Source organism: Dipodomys spectabilis, unplaced genomic scaffold (assembly GCF_019054845.1).
Source record: "Dipodomys spectabilis isolate Male_0828 unplaced genomic scaffold, ASM1905484v1 ptg000297l, whole genome shotgun sequence".
NCBI lineage: Eukaryota > Metazoa > Chordata > Mammalia > Rodentia > Heteromyidae > Dipodomys > Dipodomys spectabilis.
The window spans coordinates 5,960,722-5,983,447 of NW_024870974.1; the positions used below are offsets into that span (position 1 = coordinate 5,960,722).

General features: G+C 40.3%; 1 protein-coding gene across 2 annotated transcripts in view; it reads right to left on the reverse strand.

Moving 5' to 3' along the window:
• Positions 1–22,726, reverse strand: part of Nfkb1 (nuclear factor kappa B subunit 1) — a 117,162-nt gene that overhangs the window by 27,613 nt on the left and 66,823 nt on the right. For both annotated transcript variants that reach the window (XM_042701767.1, XM_042701768.1), the window contains 6 exons: positions 10,968–11,131; positions 8,207–8,365; positions 6,666–6,770; positions 4,410–4,501; positions 2,289–2,427; positions 145–285 (listed from right to left, as the gene is read on the reverse strand). In XM_042701767.1, the coding sequence (XP_042557701.1) occupies positions 145–285; positions 2,289–2,427; positions 4,410–4,501; positions 6,666–6,770; positions 8,207–8,365; positions 10,968–11,131 (800 nt within the window). The remainder of the gene's footprint in view (positions 1–144; positions 286–2,288; positions 2,428–4,409; positions 4,502–6,665; positions 6,771–8,206; positions 8,366–10,967; positions 11,132–22,726) is intronic.

Genomic DNA, 22,726 nt, shown 5'->3' on the forward strand with positions numbered 1-22,726 from the left:
TTGAAATCTCATCCATAATAATGTCACAGTCACTCAACCTACAAAATACATTTGGAGACCTAGGGAAGAAACACACAAAGTGCAACGACAAAAACCCGGTCTTGTCTCTGATAGGAAGAGGCTTTATGAAGAATAGATTGGTACCTGGACCGGGGCTTCCAGAACTTCCTCCTCCACCTCCTGTCCCGAACATGCCTCTGCCTCCAGCTCCCGCACTGCCACCACCGAAACTATCCGAAAAGTTGGGCATGAGTTTCTGCCGCTTCCTCTGCACTTCCTCTTTATCTGTATTTACAGGAAGAGAAACCAGGGGAGAGAAGACTGACTGGGCTCCACCACCCCAGCCGCAGAACGAACGACTATGGATTCTCATGGCATTTTAAAACGTCTTAAAGGGAAAGAGACAGCACTCGAGGAGGAAGAGCTGGCAAATTTCAAGAAGCACTATATTTATTTCCATGAGTACAAAGGCCCAGAAGGAGTCTCAGAGATCACAGGGCAGTCTCCACCCAATTCCACCCTGCAAACATTGTCTAAGTCCCTAATTCAGGTCAAACTGCGGAGGGGCCTGTCCGCTTGCCCTCCAGAGACTTAGATACCAGGAAGGTAAAGAATTTTATAAAAAAGTTACTGAATCTCCCTCCCCCCCACCCTTGGTCACCAAAAACATCTATAGCTAATCAGTGAACATTTATGAAGACTCTACTGTGAACGAAAGGGCATGGCATGGTGTCTTTGCTGTCATTGAAGGTGGCTAGGTGGTTTGTATCTGTGTGAAGTTCACGGTACACATTGGTGATACATCAAACCCATGTGAGGAGTTGCAAAGGAAGAAGTTTCAGGAAGAGGATATGGACAGATTTTACAAAGTAATGAAGGATATGCCTGAGGCAATAATGGAGGAGGTAATTCTGGCTGAAGTGAAAGGTTCACTATAAGGAATTCTCTCCCTCTCTCTCTCTCTCAACCTCTCTCTCTCACTATAAAATATACATTTTACTAGAGCCAATAAGAATCCCGCAAGAAAGAGCTAACTCAGGAAATTTCATATGACAAGCTTTACAAAAGAACTGCAAAGCACAAACTCCATAGAAAGGAAACAGAAATTCTTTCACACTTGTTATATTCATCCTGTGGTGGCCTTTGACAGTAGCACTATGGAATTCATTATGAAACAGCAACCTGTTCGGGTAGAGACCTAATCGACTTTCCTCCAAAATTCTCCTTTCACAGAAGAAAACATTGAAGCTCAGAGGTTTTGAGGTTAAGACACAGTGAAGATCAGACTCCAAGTCCAGTGATCCTTTACTATATTAGATTTTTATTCTTTGGGAAACAAAATAGCCTTATATTTTAAGTGATTTGTCTAATAACCAATGACTTTAGACTATAGTTGATGATTTTAAGCTAGGCACCACTGTCTCATGCATGGAATCCTAGTTCCACCAGTGCAAAAGAGAAGTGCAAAAGACTATCTCCAATTAATCAACGAAAAGCTGGGCTGGAGGTCTGGCTTAAGTGGCTGAATACCAGTCATGAGCGAGAAAGCTGAGTGAGTGAGCAAGAGGCCTTTGAGGGCAAGACCTGATATTTTAAAAATAAGTTGATTAATCAAAGATGAACTCAAGAATGAAATTATGCCCACTTTTTGGGTTCCAATTTACCAGTTAGGATGTCTGAATATATCCTAACCATACCATTTATAACTTACAGATTATCACTTTGTTTCTTCCTAATCTCCATCTTTCCAGATCAAGGTGTCCCTATGGTCTTTACTGGTATTCACACAGAACTCCTGCAACTGTCTTCCCCTCTTGCCAATCAGCCCTCACTTGGTTATTTCCGCAGCCTTGCCCAGTCCAACTATCTCTAAGAAGTTTTGGTGAGATGCAGTGACAGTGATTGTAGAGAACTTAGCGTTCAGGTCTGGATGATTCTGGATAAAGAGAGGGTAACGTTTTCTATCTATATCTAAAGCCTTTGGGGATGATACTCAACACATTCCTAGCTTGGTTGTTTCATTTCAATGGTTTGAACACCAACTCATGCAACACATGTTAGACTCTCAACTTCAATGATAGGCTCCCAAAGGACTACACCTTACACAAGTTTGGACAAACTTCAGACTAATTCAAGCTAGGATATGAGCTATCTCTTTTCTCTAAAAATAAGAAGCATGGGTCCAAGGAACAGCGTTGAGGAAGCTGGGAAAGGAGGTGGCAGCTAATTGTGTCTGATCACCTTTGTCCTCTTCAGAACAAGCACAAGAATGTCAACGGTGGCATTACCTTTGATTTCAGGGTAGTAGAGAAAAGGTTTGGGTTCGCTAGTTTCCAGGTCAGATTTCCTTCGAAGTTGGACAAACACAGAAGCTGGTTTTGTGATGTTCACATCTTTATACTTTGGAGTTTTGAAGACAATAGCAAACTGCAGGATACAAAGGTCTAAATGTTGGTACAGGACTACCTTTTTTTGTATCAATGCTACTTACTAAATATAGTCTGTTTGCTTTTATTTATACCCAACAATTAACAAACTGTGCTAAGCATCCCAAAGCTCCAGAGAAAGTTCCAAAGTCAGTGTTTTATACTACACATTTTTATTACATTCTCACTGTGAAACTGAAATTCAACACTATGCTAACGGATTGCAAAAAAATTTGTTTCACTTGATATTTCAAATGTCTTCCAGTTGTTAATATCATATATGTAAACTCATTGCATATTTTTGTCCCCTTGCAAATCAGCCTTAAAGGCTCTCAAGATTTTTTTTTTTTTTTTTGGTCGGTCGCGGGGCTTGAACTCTGGGCCTGGGCGCTGTCCCTCAGCTCTTCAGCTCAAGGCGAGCGCTCTACCACTTGAGCTACAGCGCCACTTCCGGTTTTCTGGTGGTTTATTGGAGATAGGAGTCTCATGGTCTCTCCTGCCCAGGCTGGCTTTGAACCGCGATCCTCAGATCTCAGCCTCCTGAGTAGCTAGGATTACAGACGTGAGCCACCAGCGCCCGGCTGCTCTCAAGATTTTTTACAGAGCATCTGCAAAACTGGATATGGAAAGAGATGAACAATGAATACAATCATCAGCCCACAGGCCAATAAGAAGGACAGAAAACTAAAGCAGCCTGGGAGGAATCAAAGCACATTCATTCCTGGTCATGTCAGAAGAGTTAGACATTTTAAGAGTCTTAGTTTGATTTTTTTTAATTTTTTTTTTTCTGCTTATGTGGTGCTGAGGAATCGAACCCAGGACTTCATGCATGCAAGGCAAGCGCTCTACCACTGAGCCACCTTCCCAACCCTTAGTTTGATTTTTGTTTTTGTTTTGTTTTTTTTTTTGGTCCGGTTGTGGGGCCTGAACTCTGGGCCTGGGCACTGTCCCTCAGCTCTTCAGCTCAAGGCTAGTGCTCTACCACTTGAACCACAGTGCCACTTCCGGCTTTTTTCTTATGTGGTGCTGAGGAATCGAACCCAGGGCCTCAGGCATGCAAGGCAAGCACTCTACCACTGAGCCACTTTCCCAGCCCCCTTAGTTTGATTTAAAAAAAAAACAACTATGTAGTATAGTTCATGGATCAAGAACTCAAAAATGTCAAAGGTATACATAATCATATACATTGATAATTCTTTCCATCCTTATCTCTCATCAACATAATTCCTGATTCCAGAAGGACACATTGTTACTTTCTTATGTCCTCTTCCACTTTCTTTGTACATATGCACATATGAACATACACTTTTTTTACATTTATCTTTAAAAATGTGCTAGCCCTGTATCTCTGTAGTAGTCCACAGAGTGCCTCATTTACTTTAGTGGCTGTATGGCATTCCATTCTATAGATATGTCATTATGCAACTAGGCATATTGATTGACATTTGGATTGTTCACAGAATTTCTTTTTCTTTAAATAGTGTTTCTTAGTCACTCATGAAGGAGTAATTATCGAGGTAAAGGCTCAGATTTTCCATTCTCTGGTCATACAATCAGTTGGGAAATTCTGATTTGTCAGGATGACATCAGCCTTGGATTGAAGACTACTCCTTTCTATACTTCTCGCTATGATACCTTTTTTCCAAGTCCCAACGTAACTGCTTCACAGAATTCTAAAAAAAAAACAAACAAAAACAAACACAAAAAACAACCTGTCACTGCAAGACCTGAGAGCCACTGCCTTAAGTAAGAGTAGAGGCAAGATACCAAATGAAATGTCTTGCTGGCATCTTCGATTCAGCAGTGCAGTAGAACCTTGCCAAACAATTCCACGGGAGGGAATTTTCCTACAAGCCTTAAAAATAGTACTGGGTTATAGACGTTAACTAAATACTTTACATTTTTTTCATATGTGGACATTGAATACTGAATTTCAACAAGGCAGAAAATGTAAACTCATCATTATTATCATCATTCACTTACTTGTCTATGAACATCTGTGGGAGAAAAATCTCCAAATCCCTCCCAGACTCCACCGTTTTCCTCCTCTTCATAAAATCGAATCTGGATGTCATCTGCACATAAGTGACACTCAAGTGGATATTGCACACAGTGTAATAATATTTCAAAACAGAAATAAGCCTGGTCCACAAAACTTTACCTGTGATATTTTCCAGGTATTATTTTTGAAAATAACTAGTATAAGTACATTTTTGAATCATTGAAAACTTTCATAAATCATTCACTTTTAAAATTACCTGCAGAAGGAATGGAGCCTGAATTCAATTTACAATGGCAGAATATTAGATTTACCTAACCCATGAGAGTTTTCACTTAATCAGTATTTAATCTTTCTCTTTCTTTATCCTTAAACTCATTAATGCCTGAGAACATGCCAGATGATGGAGTAATAGAAGAATCTCCAAATGTGATTTAACCTAATTTATATAATAACAACAAACTTACATATGGTTTGCTAAATGTAAGCTATGCTATATGACTGATGCATTCTAAGTGCCTTATATATACATATGAACTCATTTGGTTTCCCAAATGCCTCTCTGATGTTATTCCTCCTCTTCCTCCTCCTCCTCCTCCTCTTCTTCCTCCTCCTCCTTCTCATCATCCTTATTTGCAGAAGAGAACCTGAGGTCTAGAAAATTTCCTAAAGAACTTATGCAAAGTTGAACAGATACTAAATGAAGAAACCAGATGTGAACATAGACATGTTTTAGTGGCTAGGCTCTTAAATACTCTATCATACTACTGCTCTGTAACACTTCATTAGCCCCTAATGAACAGTAGGCCAAAATACCACAATGGTCAAGTCCCTTACCATTAACTCAGAATGACTAAGTTTCACACTCTAGTCATAGGCTATTTTGGTAGAAATATGATGATATAACTCAGGCTGGTATCTCCCTGAACTTACTTCCCACTTCATAGGAAAGACCATACTACTTACCAATGAAACTAAGTACATATTTCTATTGTAACGGAATGCTTGCAATATTAGGGCTAGATAAAATGTCTCATAGTCTCTCTGTCTTTCAGAAAGATAACCCTAGTCTTTAGTTATTCAGATTCCTTAAGTGGAGTATAAGACTTCGCTTCCAGTACAATGACAATGATCAAGAACAAAGGCAACCAGGTTGTACAGGTATACAACCCCAGGAATTTAGAAATGAGCATTATATGGACAGTGAATTGGAGGAAGGCAATAACCTTTTTTTGGGGGGGGGGGGGTCCGGTCGTGGGGCCTGAACTCTGGGCTTGGGCTCTGTCCCTCAGCTCTTCAGCTCAAGGCTAGTGCTCTACCACTTGAGCCACAGCGCCACTTCCGGCTTTTTTTCTTTTTGCTTATGTGGTGCTGAGGAATGGAATCCAGGGCCTCACGTATGCAAGGCAAGCGCTTTACCACTGAGCCACCTTCCCAGCCCAAAAATATAAGCTTTTAAAACAAATTATATTTACATATGTGTATTTATATTTACCTTCTAATTTTTTTCTGACTTTATGTCTCAGAGCATTTGACCTCAAATTTGAAGATGTTTTATAAAGCCATATTTTCTTATTTAAGGACTATTTCTAGATATGCATCTGTTTATTTTGAAAATGCCCATTTTAAATACTATATTTTTCATTTATCATTTTATTTAAACCATGAATGAAATTTGAGAAAAAAGACATGACCTCCACCAACTTTTACTAACTAATCAGTTTCATATCTAGCAATCGTCAATGCTAAGACCTTGTCTCAAGGTATAAACTGAGGACTCTTTACTCCTTCTTCTCTTTTCCTAGTGCACATATAGTGGCATGTGGGGTGTTTAGAAAAGCCCTCTTAGTGTTACAACACTGAAAAATAAAAGAATCAAGGATTTTGTGTGTCACGCTTAATTATTCTCTGGGTATACTGATACATGTGTCAAACACATACAATGACAGATAATCCATTTATTGTAAGCTAACCAAGTGCAGATAACAATGCTTATTAAATTATGAGTGCCCAAAGTCACTGGTTTTAATGATTATTCTATTCTTACTTTTCTTGTCTTCTGTGGGAAATCCAAAGATGAATGATATAGTTGGATTTAAATTAAAAAAAAAAACCCACAAAACACCTGACAATTTAAACTTGGGAGAGGTGAGATATGCAGATGTTTTAAAGGAATTTGGTTTGCTGCTGAACAGTGACTCACTGAGAACAGCGTTTCACCTCTGGAGATCAGAACTTACCTTTCTGAACTTTGTCACAGAGGAGATAGATCTCTTCCCCTCCAGTGACACATCCGGCCGTCCTATCCATCCTTACAATCTTCAAGTTGGATGCATTGGGGGCTTCTGTTCAAAGGGGGAAAACCAATAAAAACCCTGGGTTATGCTCAGTTTTAATCCCCTTAGATACATGGCCTAAACAATGTTCAAACAGGTGCTTTAAAAAATTGTATTTTATTGTAAAGATGCTGTACAGAGGGGTTCCGGTGACATGAGCAAGGTAATGAGTACATTTCTTGTCAAGCATCATTACCCTTTCCTTTGTTTTTCTCCTACTATCCCTTCCCTTCCCCCCTCTCCCTGACCAAGCTATAGTGTGAGTATCATTGTTGCAATGGGTCATAAGGTGCTTTTAGTCTGATTTAACTAATGACTTCCAAGGACTTTGGAGGACTTCTGGGGCCTGATCCATTGATTAAAAAATGATTATCATCATGACAAGGCAGAAGGGATCAGATAAGATAGAATATATAATGCTTTTGTTTCTCTTTCTAACACAGAGAGACTGATTCAGGAAGAGAAAGAGCCTTCCTGGTGTTCCAGGAAGTACCAAACCAATGGATTTCTGCAATTTCAGTTAGGTCAACATATTAAGCCCAAACTTATTTCCATGCTAATGCTATACCATCACCATTGTGAGGGTCCTACACATGTAGGAAAAGCATGTTTTTCTTAAGTTACTTATTTTTATTTTTACAAGGGAAAATGGAGATGTTATATATTTCTTTTCTCCAAACTAAGCTAAGATTCTGTGTGGTTAGGGGCCAAAAGTTTCGTGTGGTAGTAGTAAAGCTTCCTTATTTTTTAAAAACTCCAACCCAGCTTTATTTTAAAATAAGCTGTGGTATGTGAGTTGTATCATTTTATAAAGCTTTCACTTCTTGTCCAACTTGTTTAAGTTAGAGAAATCAGTTAGCTTTTATACCTGGAGCACCAACTTCTATAAGCTTTAAGTAAGCTGAAGTATTATACTCACAGGCTCTCTGGAAATACCTGTTTAATAAATACTATGTATACCAAAAAAGTTGAATGGTAAAAGCTGAAGACTATCACAAACACTTTAAAAGTTCTAGGAACTATAGTCTTGACAGAGAATTTGGATATATTGCTCATTCAACTAATCTGAAGTTCTTATCAGCACTGCCCAGAGATGATAGTGGGTTAGAATAATGTTTCTTAAAATTTTCAGAGCCTTTCCCCAAATGAGACATTTTTTTTCCTCCTCTAAGAGAATCACCGATCTTCTCATATAGTAATATGTTCATAAATGAAGGACTTGGTATTTATTGTAGGGAGGACCATAATGCATTCTTCTTAAAATGTTGAATCTAAAGACATTAACCTTCTAGCTAGTGAACATTTCAGTAAAATGTGTACTTCATATTTTTGTGGATTACATATAAACCTGGGATTTCAGGTGGCTACGTTACTTTCTGTGGCGCTCAGAACGGGCTGGTGAGGGGCAGGGCAGGGTTAGGGATGGCTCTTGCTGTTCTACTCACTGCTGTCGTAGATGGCGTCTGAGATCACGGGTTCCAGGCGCCGGGTGAAGCTGCCCGTGCTGTCAGGAAGGAAAGCTGTGAACATGAGGCGCACCACGCTCAGATCCATCTCCTTGGTCTGCTGGAGGGCAGCCTGGCGGATAAGCTCCTTCTCCCCATCTAGGGTCACAGCACCAGAGTGAGCACTGAACATGACTTGAGTTTATAAAGCCCAAATGAAGAACAGAACCTTGGAAGTTAAAAACCCACCTCTTCTCTCTTAAAATGTGCCATACTGCTGGTAAAGCAAAACAAACATACACAAAGAAACCCCAGAGTTCCGTGGGAGCCTTCCAACATTGAAGATACCAAAAATGAGTTGTATTGTTGTTGTTTTTCTTTCTGGATTATGTAAGACTGTCTTCCATGTAGCAGATGACCTCTCTCTTCTCCTGTTCTCACTCCATTCTGCCTTTTCTCTCTTTGGTGAAGGACATGAGGGAGAGGATTGGCATGGGGCCTACCATGCACAGCAGCTACACTGCTACCTTGTGAGAAGTAATTGTCCAAAAGTTCTTTTTTTTTGGTTGGTTGTGGGGCTTGAACTCTGGGCCTGGGCACTCCCTTAACTCTTCAGCTCAAGGCTAGTGCTCTACCACTTGAGCCACAGCTTTTTCTGCTTATGTGGTACTGAGGAATTGAATCCAGGGCCTCATGCATACAAGGAAAGTGCTCTACCACTGAGCCACCTTCCCACCCCAAAAGCTCTTTAAGCTGAGGGCCTGTGCTTCCTTCACTGTGCCTGGCCAGCACACTGCCCCTGCTTAGCACAGGGCCTGGCACACAGGTGTTAGTGAAGGACTCTGGAAGGGAGGAATGATGGATTCAATTCTATTTGGTTCCTGGCCATCCTTAATTTATGGTATCATAAAAGGTAGTAAGTCACATGGTAAGTGTTATAGGAGAGCTATAGATGAAGGAGGGGGAAATCAGAGACTTTGTAGTCCCAAGAAAAGGTAGTCACCCTAACTTTTATTTTGGAGATCCCAGGGATTAAATCCAAGGCCCCATGTATGCTAGGCAAATGCTTTTACATGAGCCATGCCTGTGGTTTTGAGACAAGGTCTCTCAGTAACTTTGTGGGGCTAGGCCTTGACATTCCCTGAGGATCTGGGATCCACAGGCGTATACCACTAGGTCTCACTTTTGGTGTAAATCTCAAAGGGCTGGTAGAATTCGAACATGCAAAGAGACTGGATAAGGGTGTTCCAGGAAGAATAGAAAAATGTGCCAAGACACAGGGAATCCCCAACTGCTTCATAAATTAGCAGTGTAGTTTGACATGCAAGGACAAGAGCAGGAAACAGAGCTGGAATTGCAGATTGGGGCAACTCTTGAAGAGTCTAAAGTGCCTGCTGATGGCATTTGGAGGGGCCCATTAGTCATGAGCTCTAGGCTTTCCTAAGATTGTTCCAGCCACAGAGTGTAAGCTAGGTTAGAAGTAGGGATGTGCAGAGATCAGGAGCAGACTGCAATAACTAGAACACTGGAATGAGGAGTGGAATTCCAGGATGACAGGGAAGGAACAGCCAGACCACAGACGGCAGACACAGCACAGTGGGAAAGGAGGAGGGTGAGAGCATGTGTAGGCTTTGAGTCTGAATGTCAGAAGATGCAACACACTTGGTGGAAAAATGATGCTTGGTTCTGGGTTATCTGAGTACGGGAGGGCTACAGCAGCACCAGGTTAAAGGAAAAAAATGGTAAAAAGCAGAAACAAATGTGGTCAAATGAGAAATGGGGTTAAAGCAGGAATATAGCAACTCGGCTATTTTATGATAAGTCATAGCTTGTTTGTGCTAAAATAAAAGTTTACAGTGTTATCTGGAGAGCACTACGAGAGAAAACCTTACAAACCCTTGAATCGGGGAGGTATGACAGTGGGGGCATTATTTGTATCAATTATACATTGTTGTTGTTTGACAGGTTGTAAAGGGAATGTTTTAGAGCACTGAGCAGGGAAAGACATATATGAAAGCACGAATGCATATTTGTTCATAAAGCAGCAATGACAGGTGGGCACAGCTAGAAAGGAGACAGAGCAGGTAGGGAAGGCATTGCCCACTGAGGGCACAGAGGTATTGATTTACTACAGAGGCAGCAGATGTCAGCAAGCATTCTGAGCAGGGATGCTGGGTGCCCGTGGCTCACATCTGTAATCCTAGCTACTCAGGAGGCTGAGATCAGAGGATTACGTTTTTGTTGTTGTCGGTCTTGGGGCTTGAAGTCTGGGCCTGGACTCTTTTTGCTCAAGGCTAGCACTCTACCACTTGAGCCACAGCGCCACTTCTAGTTTTTCCCGTGATTAATTGGAGGTAAGAGTCTCACCTAATTTCCTGCCTGGGCTGGCTTCAAAATTCAATCCTCAGATCTCAGCCTCCTGAGTTAGGATTACAAGTGAGAGCCACTAGCACCCAGTTTCGGATTGCGTTTTGAAGCTAGCCCGAGCAGGACAGTGGGAGTCTTATCTCTAATAAACTACCAAAAAAAAAAAAAAAAAGCCAGAAGTGGAGCTGTGGCTCAAGTGGTAGAGAGCACTAGCCTTGAGCACAAAAACTTGGAGACAGCGCCCAGGCTCTGAGTTCAAGCCTCAGGACCAGGAAAAAAAAATTCTGTGCAGGGAAAGGTATGAGAATAGTGAGGGACACAGGGAGAAGAGGAAAGGTCCGGCATGTGAGTGAACATATAGTCCACATACAAAGCACAAAAGGACAAGACTCACCTGTAAGCTGCCGGTCTCCTCCACCTTCTGCTTGCAGGTAGGCCAGCTCAGGATGCACCAACAGGCCAGGGTTGTAGCCCCTGATGCATGCATCTGTCATTCGCGCTTCCAGTGTTTCAAATACTTTTTTCTTTGTCACATGAAGGATTCCCAGGTTTGCAAAGCTAGAAGAACAACAGGTACAAGCGGTGGCAAGAAGCAGAAGTTAGGTAATCACTGATGACAGAGATCTAGATGCACTTTGAATAAGTGAACTTAGAGGGAAAAAAAACCAAAAACCTCACAGTCCCTTGATGTCTTATCCAAATCTATTAGGCTAAACACATTTTAGAATTCAGCTATTTTAATTTTTAATCAGAGACGATATATGGCATTTACAGCCTATTACACAATATTCTTGGCAAGTCTGGGGCACATGATATAATCAAACACATGAACATTTCTGAAGAGAAACTTATAAGTAGATCCACCAACTAGAAAAATAATGCCTATCAATAGCTGCACATCAAATCAGATTGAATTCTGCTATCGAAGGGGGTCTGTGGTGAACTGAGAAGAGTTTTCTGGGTTTCAGAGGGTATTAGATTTACAAATTCTGACTCAGAGAATGGGGGATATTTGTATATGAATCTTTTTTTCCCTTCCGTCTGAGACTGGGATTTGAACTCTCTATTTAATGCTTTGTGCTCACTGGCAGGCCCTCTCCCATCTGAGCCACACTCCCAACTCCTGTATCTGCACCTAAATAAGGAAGCTGTACCTTGATTGACCTTAGGATATTTTCTATGGAATTGTGCCAATAAACCCCTTTCCTAATCCCAAATATGTACTACTGTTAAGAATAAGAGGAATATTGTATTTGGATTTATTTTACTTTGGCTCATCTCTGGGTTTCTGGATGGATCTGAGGTCACCCTGGACCCCCGTCTTCCTTCAGATTATCTATAAGGCTGGAATTGTTTATTAGGACCCTAGTTGTCATCTGCTTCTACAAGACACTCAAGCCTGAGAAGTAGAGAGATGATCGAAGCAAGGAGCCCTTCATTTCCTGAAAACTACATATCTACAGACCAAAATGTATCAATAAAGTGGAATCAAACAGTTGAGGGATCTTTAAGAATATATAGAAAATGCTTCATTTATCCCTTTTTTTTAAAGTACATGAATCAAGCCTGTTGCTGGTAACTAATGCCTATAATCCTAACTACTCAGGAGGCTGAGATCTGAAGACCATGGTTTGAAGTCAGTATAGGTAGGAAGGATCATAAAACTCCTATTTTCAGTTAACCACCAAAAAAGGAAAAGAAAAAAAGCTACAAATGGAGCTATAGCTTAAGTGGTAGAGAACCACTTTGAGCAAAAAAGCCGAGGGACTGCATCCAGGCCCTGAGTGCTCACACACACACACACACACACACACACACACACACACACACAATCAGAGAAGTGTATTTAAATTGAATTTATATTGAATATAACAAACAAATACACAAAAAGCATTTTATCAAGGATATTCAATCATTCAACAAATATTTATGCAGGTCCCTGCTTGAAGAACAGTGAAGTAATCTCTACAGAGAAGATATATGTCAAAGGTGACAGCTAGACACAAAGAAAAAAGTGAATGATGCAATATGATTTAGGAGGTAGAAAGTGTTATCCAGAATATAAGTTATTCAGGGAACAAGAGAGCTAGTAGGAAAGGTTCAGCACTTTACAGTAGAAAAGTTCAGGAAGGCCTGGTACTGGTGGCTCATGCCTGTGAGGTTACTCAGGAGGCAGAGACCTGAGGATAGTAGTTTGAAGCCAGTCTTGGCAGAAAAGTCTGTGAGACTCTTATCGCCAACCAACTAGGTAAAATGCTTGAAGTGAAAGCACTTACACTCAGGAGAGACAGAAAAGATACAAAATGACCCCCAACAAGGCAATGGAGAATTTCTGAGATGGGATTAAGAATTTATGAGACACTGCATATATGCCTCTGGATATCGTAATAAAAATATCCCATATAAAAGTTATTTTAAAAGAACAAAGAGAAATGTGTGTGTGTGTAGTAGTAGTAGTAGTAGTAGTAGTAGTAGTAGTAGTAGAGTGTGTTGAGCATTCATCAGGACTTGGGCTCAATCCTTGGCAAAAAAAAAAAAATGGGAGGGGGAGATGGAGGAGGAGCAGGAGAAGGGGGAGAGGAGGAGAAGGAGGAAAAGGAAAAGGAAGGGAACAAAAGGGGAAGGAGGAGGGTAGAAAGGATGAGAGGTAGGGGAATAAAAGATGGGAAGGGAGGGAAGAAAAAGAAGAAAGGGAAGAGGAAAGCAGGGAGGGAGAGAGGGAGGTAGAAGAAAAAAATGTAGGCAGAGAAATACTCAAAAAAAGAAAAGCCTGAAAAGTTTTAAAATTTAATAAAAAGATAAGCCCAGAGAGTTACAAATTCCAATGAGTGCCAAGTTAAAGAAGTTGAAGAAACTATTCTATCATAATCAGATTGCTTAAAACTAGTGGGATGAAGAACAAAATCTGAAAAGCTGCTAGAGAATTAAAAAATGACACATGTGTACAAGAACAAAGATAAGGCAAAAAGAAGACTCCTTATATACACAAGGCAAGTCACACAGCAAAGCAATACATTGCTGGCCACACCTAGTATTCTCTACTCTTCAAAAATATCTTCGAATAACAAAGTAAAAACTTTAAACAGAACCACTGAAAGAATTCATCAGCACTAAGTCAGCAACACAAGGAAAGTTAAAGGAAGTGTTTCAGGCAGAAGAAAAGCATATCTGATAGAAATCTTGACCTTTACAAAGCAGAGTGAAGAGCACTGAAGATGGTGAATATGTATGTAAAGACAGATCTATTTTTTCCTAATTAGAAAAAGAAATTTCTTTTTCCTTTCTTTCTTTTTTTTTTGGGGGGGGGGGGGGAGTCCGGTCGTGGGGCCTGAACTCTGGGCCTGGGCGCTGTCCCTTAGCTCTTCAGCTCAAGGCTAGCGCTCTACCACTTGAGCCACAGTAACACTTGCGGTTTTTTGGTGCTGAGGAATCGAACTCAGGGCCTCATGCATGCAAGGCAAGCACTCTACCACTGAGCCACCTTCCCAGCCCAGAAAAAGAAATTTCTTGCTCACATCAATAATCCTATCTATTCAGGAGGCGGACACTGGAGAATCACAATTAGAAACCAGACCAGGCAGGAAAGTCCATGAGACTCTTACCTCTAATTTACCACCCAAAAGCCAGAAGTGGAGCTGTGGCTCAAGTGGTAGAGTGCTAGCTTTGAGAAGAAAACAAGCAAAAGCTCAGAGATAGTACCCAGGACCTGTGTTCAAGTTCTATGATAGGTACGAGAGAGAGAGAGAGAGAGAGAGAGAGAGAGAGAGAGGGGGGGGAGAGAGAGAGAGAGAGAGAGAGAGAGAGAGAGACAGAGAGACAGAGAGACAGAGAGACAGAGAGAGAGACAGAGAGAGAGATCCCTTTTCATTGTTAACTAGTCTTATATCTTACCAATGTAATACAGTTTGTCCAATCACCTTTTGAGGGACATTTGGTTTCTTTCTAATTTTTGATGATAAAATGTTTTCAGTGTGAGCATACATTTTCATTTTTCTTGGGTAAATATTGAGGCGCAGGATTGCAGGGACATAGCTAAAGAATATATTTATTTGTTAAGAAACCATAAAATTATATTCCAAGCCATTTTGTATTCATATTTGTAATTCTAAATCTTTTCCCTTATATATACTACTACTACTAATTTCCTCTTGTTTTCTTTTACATTTTATTATATAGACATTTTCAAACATATATAAAAGTAGAAACAATAGCATAATAAGTGGCTATTGCCACTTGATTGAACTACATTGTGATAACAGAGTACTTGCACAATTGGTAACCTTTTAAATTTATTAATACTAGTTTTATGGCTAAGAAAGTGGTTGTTCTGGGTAATTTTATTTTAAATACTTAAAAAGAACTGCTGGATGCTGGTGGCTCACATCTGTAATCCTAGCTACTCAGGAGGCTGAGATCTGAGGATCATTGTTCAAAGCAGAAGAGTCTCTATGAGACTCTTACCTCCAATTAACCATGGGAAAACTGGAAGTGGCACTGTGGTCAAAGTGGTACAGGGCCTTGAGCAAAAGGCCTGGGCAGAGCTCAAGCCTCCTAACTGACAAAAAAGAAAAGAATGTTTATCTTTCTCTTGCTAAGTAGATATTCTATGATGTGTTGGTTGGGTCACATTTGATAGTGTTACTCAAATCTTTTATGAGCTTCTTCGTTTTCTGTTTACTGGTTCTATCAATTATTGATAGAAAGGAGACTGAAATTTCTAGGTATATTCTTACTCTGTCTTTGTGTTTATGTTTGTACGAGTACTGGAGTTTGAACTCACAGCCTCAAGTGCTCACTTGGCTTTTTTTGCTCAATGTTAATGCTCTACCACTCGAGCCACAGTTCCACTTGCCACTTTTTATGAGTTAATTGGCAATAAGAGTCTCAAAGACTTCTTTTTCCTAGGCTGACTTCCACCCTCAACCCTCAGATCTCAGCCTCCTAAGTAAGCCTGGATTGTAAGCACAAACCACTAGCATTCGCTTAAGATTTTGCTTCATATATAGTGAAGCTCTTTTATTAGGTGTATAAACGGAGGATTCTTATGTCTTGAATTGATCCCTTTAACATTATGAAAGGCCCCTTTTTGTCTTCAATAATGTTAACTCTAAAATGCACCTGAGTACTGCTAATATATTTCATCATTTTTAGCATAGAACATTTTTTTAAAATAAGTTTTTTATTGTGAAAATACCCTACAGAGGAGCTACAATTACATGAGCAAGGTAATGAGTACATTTCTTATCAAGCATGGTTGCCTCCTCCTTTGTCTTTCCCCTACCATCCCTGCCCTCCCATCTCCACCACTACACTCTCCCCCTCCCTGGCCCCCCTTGCCTCCGCCCCCAGCGCCAAAGTTGTAAAGTTCATTTTTCGACATAGAATTTTGTACATCTCATTGTTGCAATGGGTCCACCTGTATCACTATTAAAACAATTTGTTTTTTCCCTTCCCCTCCCCAAATTATACCAACATCAAATACAGGGAAAACAGGAGTTATACTGTGGGGGGGGGAGAGACATACAAAACAACAAAAAAAATCAGCTTATAAATGCGTTAGAAACAATAGTAAGAAAGAAAAAAATCACTGTGTCCTTATCGTGGGGTTCATTTTGCCTAACATCATCTTATCTGACCTTTTCTGCTTGTCTCAGACATATGCTAGTGCATAGAACATTTTTTTATCCTCTTAAGTTTTAACCTATTGTCTATTTAAGTTCAAATTAAACATATAATGCATATAGTTGAGTCATCTTTTCTTTTCAAATATTCTGTGACTTTTAACTGGGATGTTTAGTGTCTCTTCTGTTTAGTGTTCTTCCTTTCCTTCTTTCTCTTCCCTTTTTTGGATTATTTGTTAGGATTTTATTTCTGTCTCTTTTGATTTATACTGCGTTGTATTTCTTGGAGTTTAAACTACATATCTTGAATTTACTAGTTTATCTTTAAATAAGATTATACCTTTCCATTATAGTATGTGAACCTTCTGTTTCTTGTGCTTTTGTAACATCTGTTTTGTATGTGCCCATATGAATCCCACAATATCTCATTCAGGGTTTTGCTGTAGACAGATATCTTTCATTGTCACTCTTTGTCTGTCTGTCTGTCTGTTTCCTCTCCTCTCCTCCCTCCTTTCCCCCCCTTCACACACACACACATGGCACACCATGGAGAAATCTTTAAGGCATGGTGTTAAGTGAAAGATGCCAGACTCAAAAAGAGCTCAAGACTCAAAAGCCAGGTGCTGGTGGCTCACACCATACAATTCTAGCTAATCAGGAGACTGAGATCTTTAGATCCTGGTTCAAAGCCAGCCAGGTAATGAAAGTCTGTGAGATTCTTATCTCTAATGAATCACAAAAAATCCACAAGTGGTGCTGTGGCTCAAGTAGTAGAGTACTGGCCTTAAGCAAAAGGAGCTCAGAACCAGCGCTCAGGCCCAGAGTTCAAGCCCATAACCAGCAAAAAGAAAAGGCTCTAAATTGTGTGATTCCATTTATGAACATTCTGAAAACTGGCAAAAGTCCTTAGTATTTGCCAGAGCTTGGAAGGGATAGACGACTTAACTGTAGAGTCATGAACAAGGATTTCAGGGTTATGGAACTATTCCTTGACTGTGGCAGTTGTTATACAAGTATTTGTAGGAACTCCCAGAGATGAACACTGCAAGGGATAAATACTATAAACACTTCAATCATGCTTCAATACATGACTTCTACAAATGAAAAGTTAGCACAGCTAATAAAGGGGCTGGAACTAGGATCCTGTTTCTTACTGCCAGTGCCACAATGCTTTGCATGAGTGAGTGGTTTTTAACAGAGTCGCTACACAAGCAGAATCCGCATCACCTTAGAACTTATTAAAGCACAAATTTTAGGTTCCATTCTCAACTTGGGGGCAGGGGCTCAGCCACCAGTGCTTTAACAGGGCTCCAAGTGATTCTGGTGAAGCCTGGAGTCTAATGATCATCCAATGAGATGAGAGGCCCTCGATCAGTTGTGTTTGAGTGTCAGAGGGTGGCTTCATCGAGCAGGCAGGTTCAGACCTTTGCCCTATGCCACCTGTGCCATCTGTTATCCATGATGAAGTGTGGAAGCTCCCTGGGGACATTCGAGTCTCCATCACTGGGTTGGATTAACAAGTAGCCACTCTGTGGCTTTTCTCCTTCTCTGGGTTCCATCATAGACTTCACTGGAAACCGGATACTACTAACATCATTCCATACTGGGTCAATCTTTTCCAAGAGGCCCCTTTCCTGTGTGTTAAGGCTTAACCCTCTGAATTTCCCAATAATCAACTGGTTCAAAACCTATATACAACATAACAATTCAATATGGGCTGTACTAACGCATTAAAGCAGGCCTAATGTTTCTTCTTCGTATTTTTATATTTACATGTCAGCTTGTAGTTACCAGTGGGTATAGCTTGTATGTATTAGGTGAACAAAGAAAAACAAACAAGTAGAACTGTCACATCTCTCCATACCTGAGCTACTAGGGAGCAAACAGGGCATGGTGGTTATTGGTACGCAAAGTGGTTACAGCAAGTCAAGTAGCAAAGCTGTTCTCTTCCCATTGAATGAAAATTATAAGGAACAAAAAATGTTAAAAACAAAACAAAATCAAAACCTGTAGTAGTCAGGTTCTGGTCGTTCCCATGCTTACAATCTTAGCTACTTAGGAGGCCGGGTTCCAAACAGAATGGTAGTTAGAGGCCAACTTGGGCAGAAAAGTCTGTGAGACTCTATCTCCCAAATAACCTGGAGAAATCAGGGCTGGAGATGTGGCTCAAGGGGTATAGTGCCAAATAATGTCAAGCAAGGGCAAGGCCCTGAGTTTAAACACCAGCACCTCCAACGCAAAATGAACAAATCCCTGCTGTTCAAAGTAAAAATAAAATACCATTAGGTTTTTCTTTAAATCAAGAAACACAGTAAATGCTAACTAAATAAATGACTAAGCTGTAAAATGATAAAAGAGAAAATTACTTACAAAGCATTAAGAAACAACTCCCCACACTAAAATAATCAAGACTTATTTAAAAATACATCAAGACTTACTTACAAATAAATCCTATAATGTGGATAAAAATTTTAGAATTAGAATCAAACTTATTTAAGATAATCAAGACTTAATAAAAAAATCAATGCTTTCATGTGGATAAAAGTTTTAGAACTACAAGTTTATTGAGAAATTCATGCTGAAAGAAAGACGAAGAGATACTACTCTGAACAAAAATTGTTCTAGGTGACACAGGTGCAGCTCTGGTATACTGCCTGCTCAGTATGCAGAAGGCCCTGGCTTGAATCTCAGCACTGAAAGGAAGAATCAAAAATTGTATTGACAAATCTAAGGAATAACTTTGGCTATCTGCCTAAATTTCTCTGTTCGATACCCTTCCGCAAGTCAGAACTAAAGAACAATAGCCAATGTCACACCACAGACCCGTGCGGCGTTTGCTCATGTTACTTCATATTCTCTAATGTTAGCTCAGTCTAGAATTATGGAGAAATAAGGAGCCTCAAGATAGTGTATATAGTCTGATTTTCTCACTTTCTAAGGAAAGAAATGAAGGTTTCCAAGAAAATCCCAGAACTTTTTTTTCCCAGTTGAGAGTGATAGAGTTGGAAATAGAATTCTGGTTTCTAGACAGCTAGCATGCTGTTCTTTCTATATAAAACAAAAACAAAACAAAACAAAAAAAAAACCCACAAAAAAAGTCATGGAAACAGGGGGAGAAAGAAAAGTAAATCTTGAAGGAAATACCATATTTTAGAAAACAGTATAAACACAAGTTTCACAGGCAAAAATCAAATGGGAAAAGAGCACCAATGCTCGATAGAGCATTAAGAATAGCTACTGAGCGTGTTTGTAACTTTTGAGTGGCATTCCATCTTCCAGATTTCTCAGACTTTTCTTCTTTTCTTTTCTGTTCTTCCCTTTCCTTTCTACCACCACCACCACCACCATCATCATCATTGTCATCGTTGTTACTGTGGTGCTAGGGATTGAACCCGGGCCTTGACTTTCACATGCTATTGAGCCATGCCCCAGCCCTTTGTGTGTGAATGAGCATGCACACACGTGAGCACCAGTGCTACGTGAGTGCTCTACTACCTGTGCCACTTCCCCAGCTCTTTTTGCTTTACGTTTTTCTTTGCCTAGGGCTGACTTTCGACTACCATCCTTCTACCTACTGCCTTTCTAGGATAAGTGGGCAGTCCTACCATGCTCATCTTGATAGCTGAGCATGAATCTCATTACGTTTTTGTTCAGGCTGGCCTTGAACCATGCTCTTCCTGATTACTGCCTCCCGAGTAACTGGGATTATGGTCATTCAGTGCCAGACCTAGCTCTTAGTGAAATTTTTGAGGATTAGAAAAGTATCATAGAACTACAATCAAATCAACATCATGCTGATCCAACTCAAGAGTTGAGATCATCATCACAATGTTTGTTGAATGAATAATGAATACTCTCAAAGCCTGGGTCCCATACCATACTGAAACCATAGGAGAGTAGAGAGCCACGCTTTGTTCAAGAAGGGGAAGTTGAATTCTACTCCTGCCCCAGGCTACAAACTACAAAACCATAGTTCATGTCCCCACCCCTCTGTTTTTTGTTTTGTGGTGCTGAAGGTCAAACTCCAGGCTTTGTACAGCTAGTCAAGTGCTCTACCACAGAGCTACATCCCCACCCACCATCAGTTCCTTCTAGAATCCTCCAAGATCACCAAACCAAGGCACCGAGGTATCACATTACAGACAGCATACTGGAAGTGTTACAAGAACATTATCACATTAGTAACATTACAATAGCAGTAACATTAGTAAGAAAGTTCACCTACAATTTGTTCCAAGGGGTATGATGATCAGATTGGATTAAACAGGATCCAAGAGAATAAACACCTCAAAAATAATATAAACCTACTCACACCTGAAGCAGATTCGTTAAATAATCACTTTGTCTGAAATGGTGACATTTCAACACTCCTATAAAACAGTCAGGATGTGGAAAAGGACTCCCAAACAGACCGGAAACAGGATGCGTGCACAGAGAGCAGACTTCCAATGTTCAAATCACCTTAAACTTCTTTCAACCTAGAATATTTTCCCCCAAACATCAAGAGAATCCTATCTTAGTGGCTCAAAAGAAAGCTCTCTCTCTCTCATCCTCCCTCCCTCCCTCTCTCTCTCTCATCCTCCCTCCCTCTCTCTCTCTCTCTCTCTCTCCCCCCACCCCAAAGGTTTTTCACACCTGAACATTTTGAATCAAACAAAGAAATATCTAAAAACATGAAAGCTCAAATTCCCCAATGCCAACCAACTTGAAACTTGACCATTCCATCAGCTTCTTTACTCTAGGGTTAAACAATTCCTTGAGTGAATGAGTAGCCCATATTCACTGGGAATTCAGTTATAAATGAATCAAACCAGGATTCAAAAACCCTGAATAATAATTTTGAAAATTAAGCAAAATTAACTTCTTCTGTGTTTAAGGAGCCCCAAGTGGGGCTTACAACAACCATTTTGGGGATTATTGATTGCAAATATAAGGTTACACTGTATGCTAAATTACTACACTGTGGGCTATTTCAGTGTTTTTTGGAAACAAAAAATAAGTTCCATGTAAACAAACTTGTCTTATTAAAATTTTTCTCGATTTTTTATGTTGACATTATTTCTATAGTAGTTAAATAATTAAATATAATTTTAATAATTAAAAGTAGTTTTATTTAGCTGGGCACACAGGTGGCTCACAGTTGTAATCCTAGCTTCTCAGGAGAGTGATATCTGGAGGCTAGTGACTCAAGACTCCAATTCCAAAATAACTGGCAAAGGCCAGAATGGAGATGTTGCTCAAGTGGCGGAGTGCCAGCTGAGCAAGCAAGAGGTCTTGAATTTAAACCCTAATAGTGGAAACTATTGTTTTATGTCACCAACTCTTAAATACCTTAAGTGAAAGTCAAATTCTATTTACATTTTGAGTCTAATGAATGAATTCCATAACAAATTTGCATTCTTTGGCTTCTTGTCTGCATGCTGTTGAAGCAGCACAGAACTGAAACAATATTTGTTTTGTTTTGTTTTGTTTTTGGGTCTGGTCATGGGGCCTGAACTCTGGGCCTGGGCGCTGTCCCTCAGCTCTTCAGCTCAAGGCTAGCGCTCTACCACTTAATTCACAGCCCCACTTCCGGCTTTTTTCTTTTTGCTTATGTGGTGCAAGGAATCGAACCCAGGGCTTCATGCATGTAAGGCAAGTGCTCTACCACTGAGCCACCTTCCCAGCCCCTGAAACAATATTTATTTACTTCAAGCCCCAAATGTGCACATTATAAATTCATTAAGGGTATATCAAGAATGCAAAAGTCAGAGATTCGGATGGTTATGCACACCTGTTATCATAATACTTTGAATGTTGAGGCAAGAGATGCAGGAATCCAAGGCCAGCTTGGATTACTGGTGAGTTCAAGCCAGCATGGGCTACAAAGTGAGATTAGAACTCAAAAAAAAAAAAACCCAAAAGAATACAACAATGAAAAGCCCCAAAAGTATGTAAACATAACCTAGTAAGTGTTGATTTCTGCTACAGATAGGTTTCTTTGAATTTTCCCTTATCTCGATTTATAGGAGAAGGAAAATATTGTTGAAAGTGGCACAAACGCTTCCCACCTCAAGTGACCATATCGTTGGTCATGTGAACTGGGCCACCTTTGATTGTGGAAGTGGCCTGAATATAATTAGGTCAGGACCACAGAGCAAGAGTTGTATTGGGTAAACCCGGATGGCTGGTCACCTTCCTCCTTGAGTTCAAGTGAGACCACATATTTGCATGCTTCCCCCCAGTCTCTTCTTGCCCACTCTTTTAAAAATTGGTTTGTAACAGTTACTCAGTTGGAATGGAGGATTTCATTGGGACATCTCTATGCCAACCCTCTCCCCCATGCTCTGTGCAGCTTTCCCTCTAAGAAACGGCATCCCTAACAGGTTTCCTTGTTCTGTTTCTCATCTTTGCAAATAACTGATTTCAACACTGTCCAATCATCTTCTTTATCTTCCTCTCAGGCACACCCCCACCTGCCTGCAGAGTCTATTTCTCTACTGATCAGCACCTTATGTGGTGATGCTGCTCTCGTACATACTTTGTATGTACA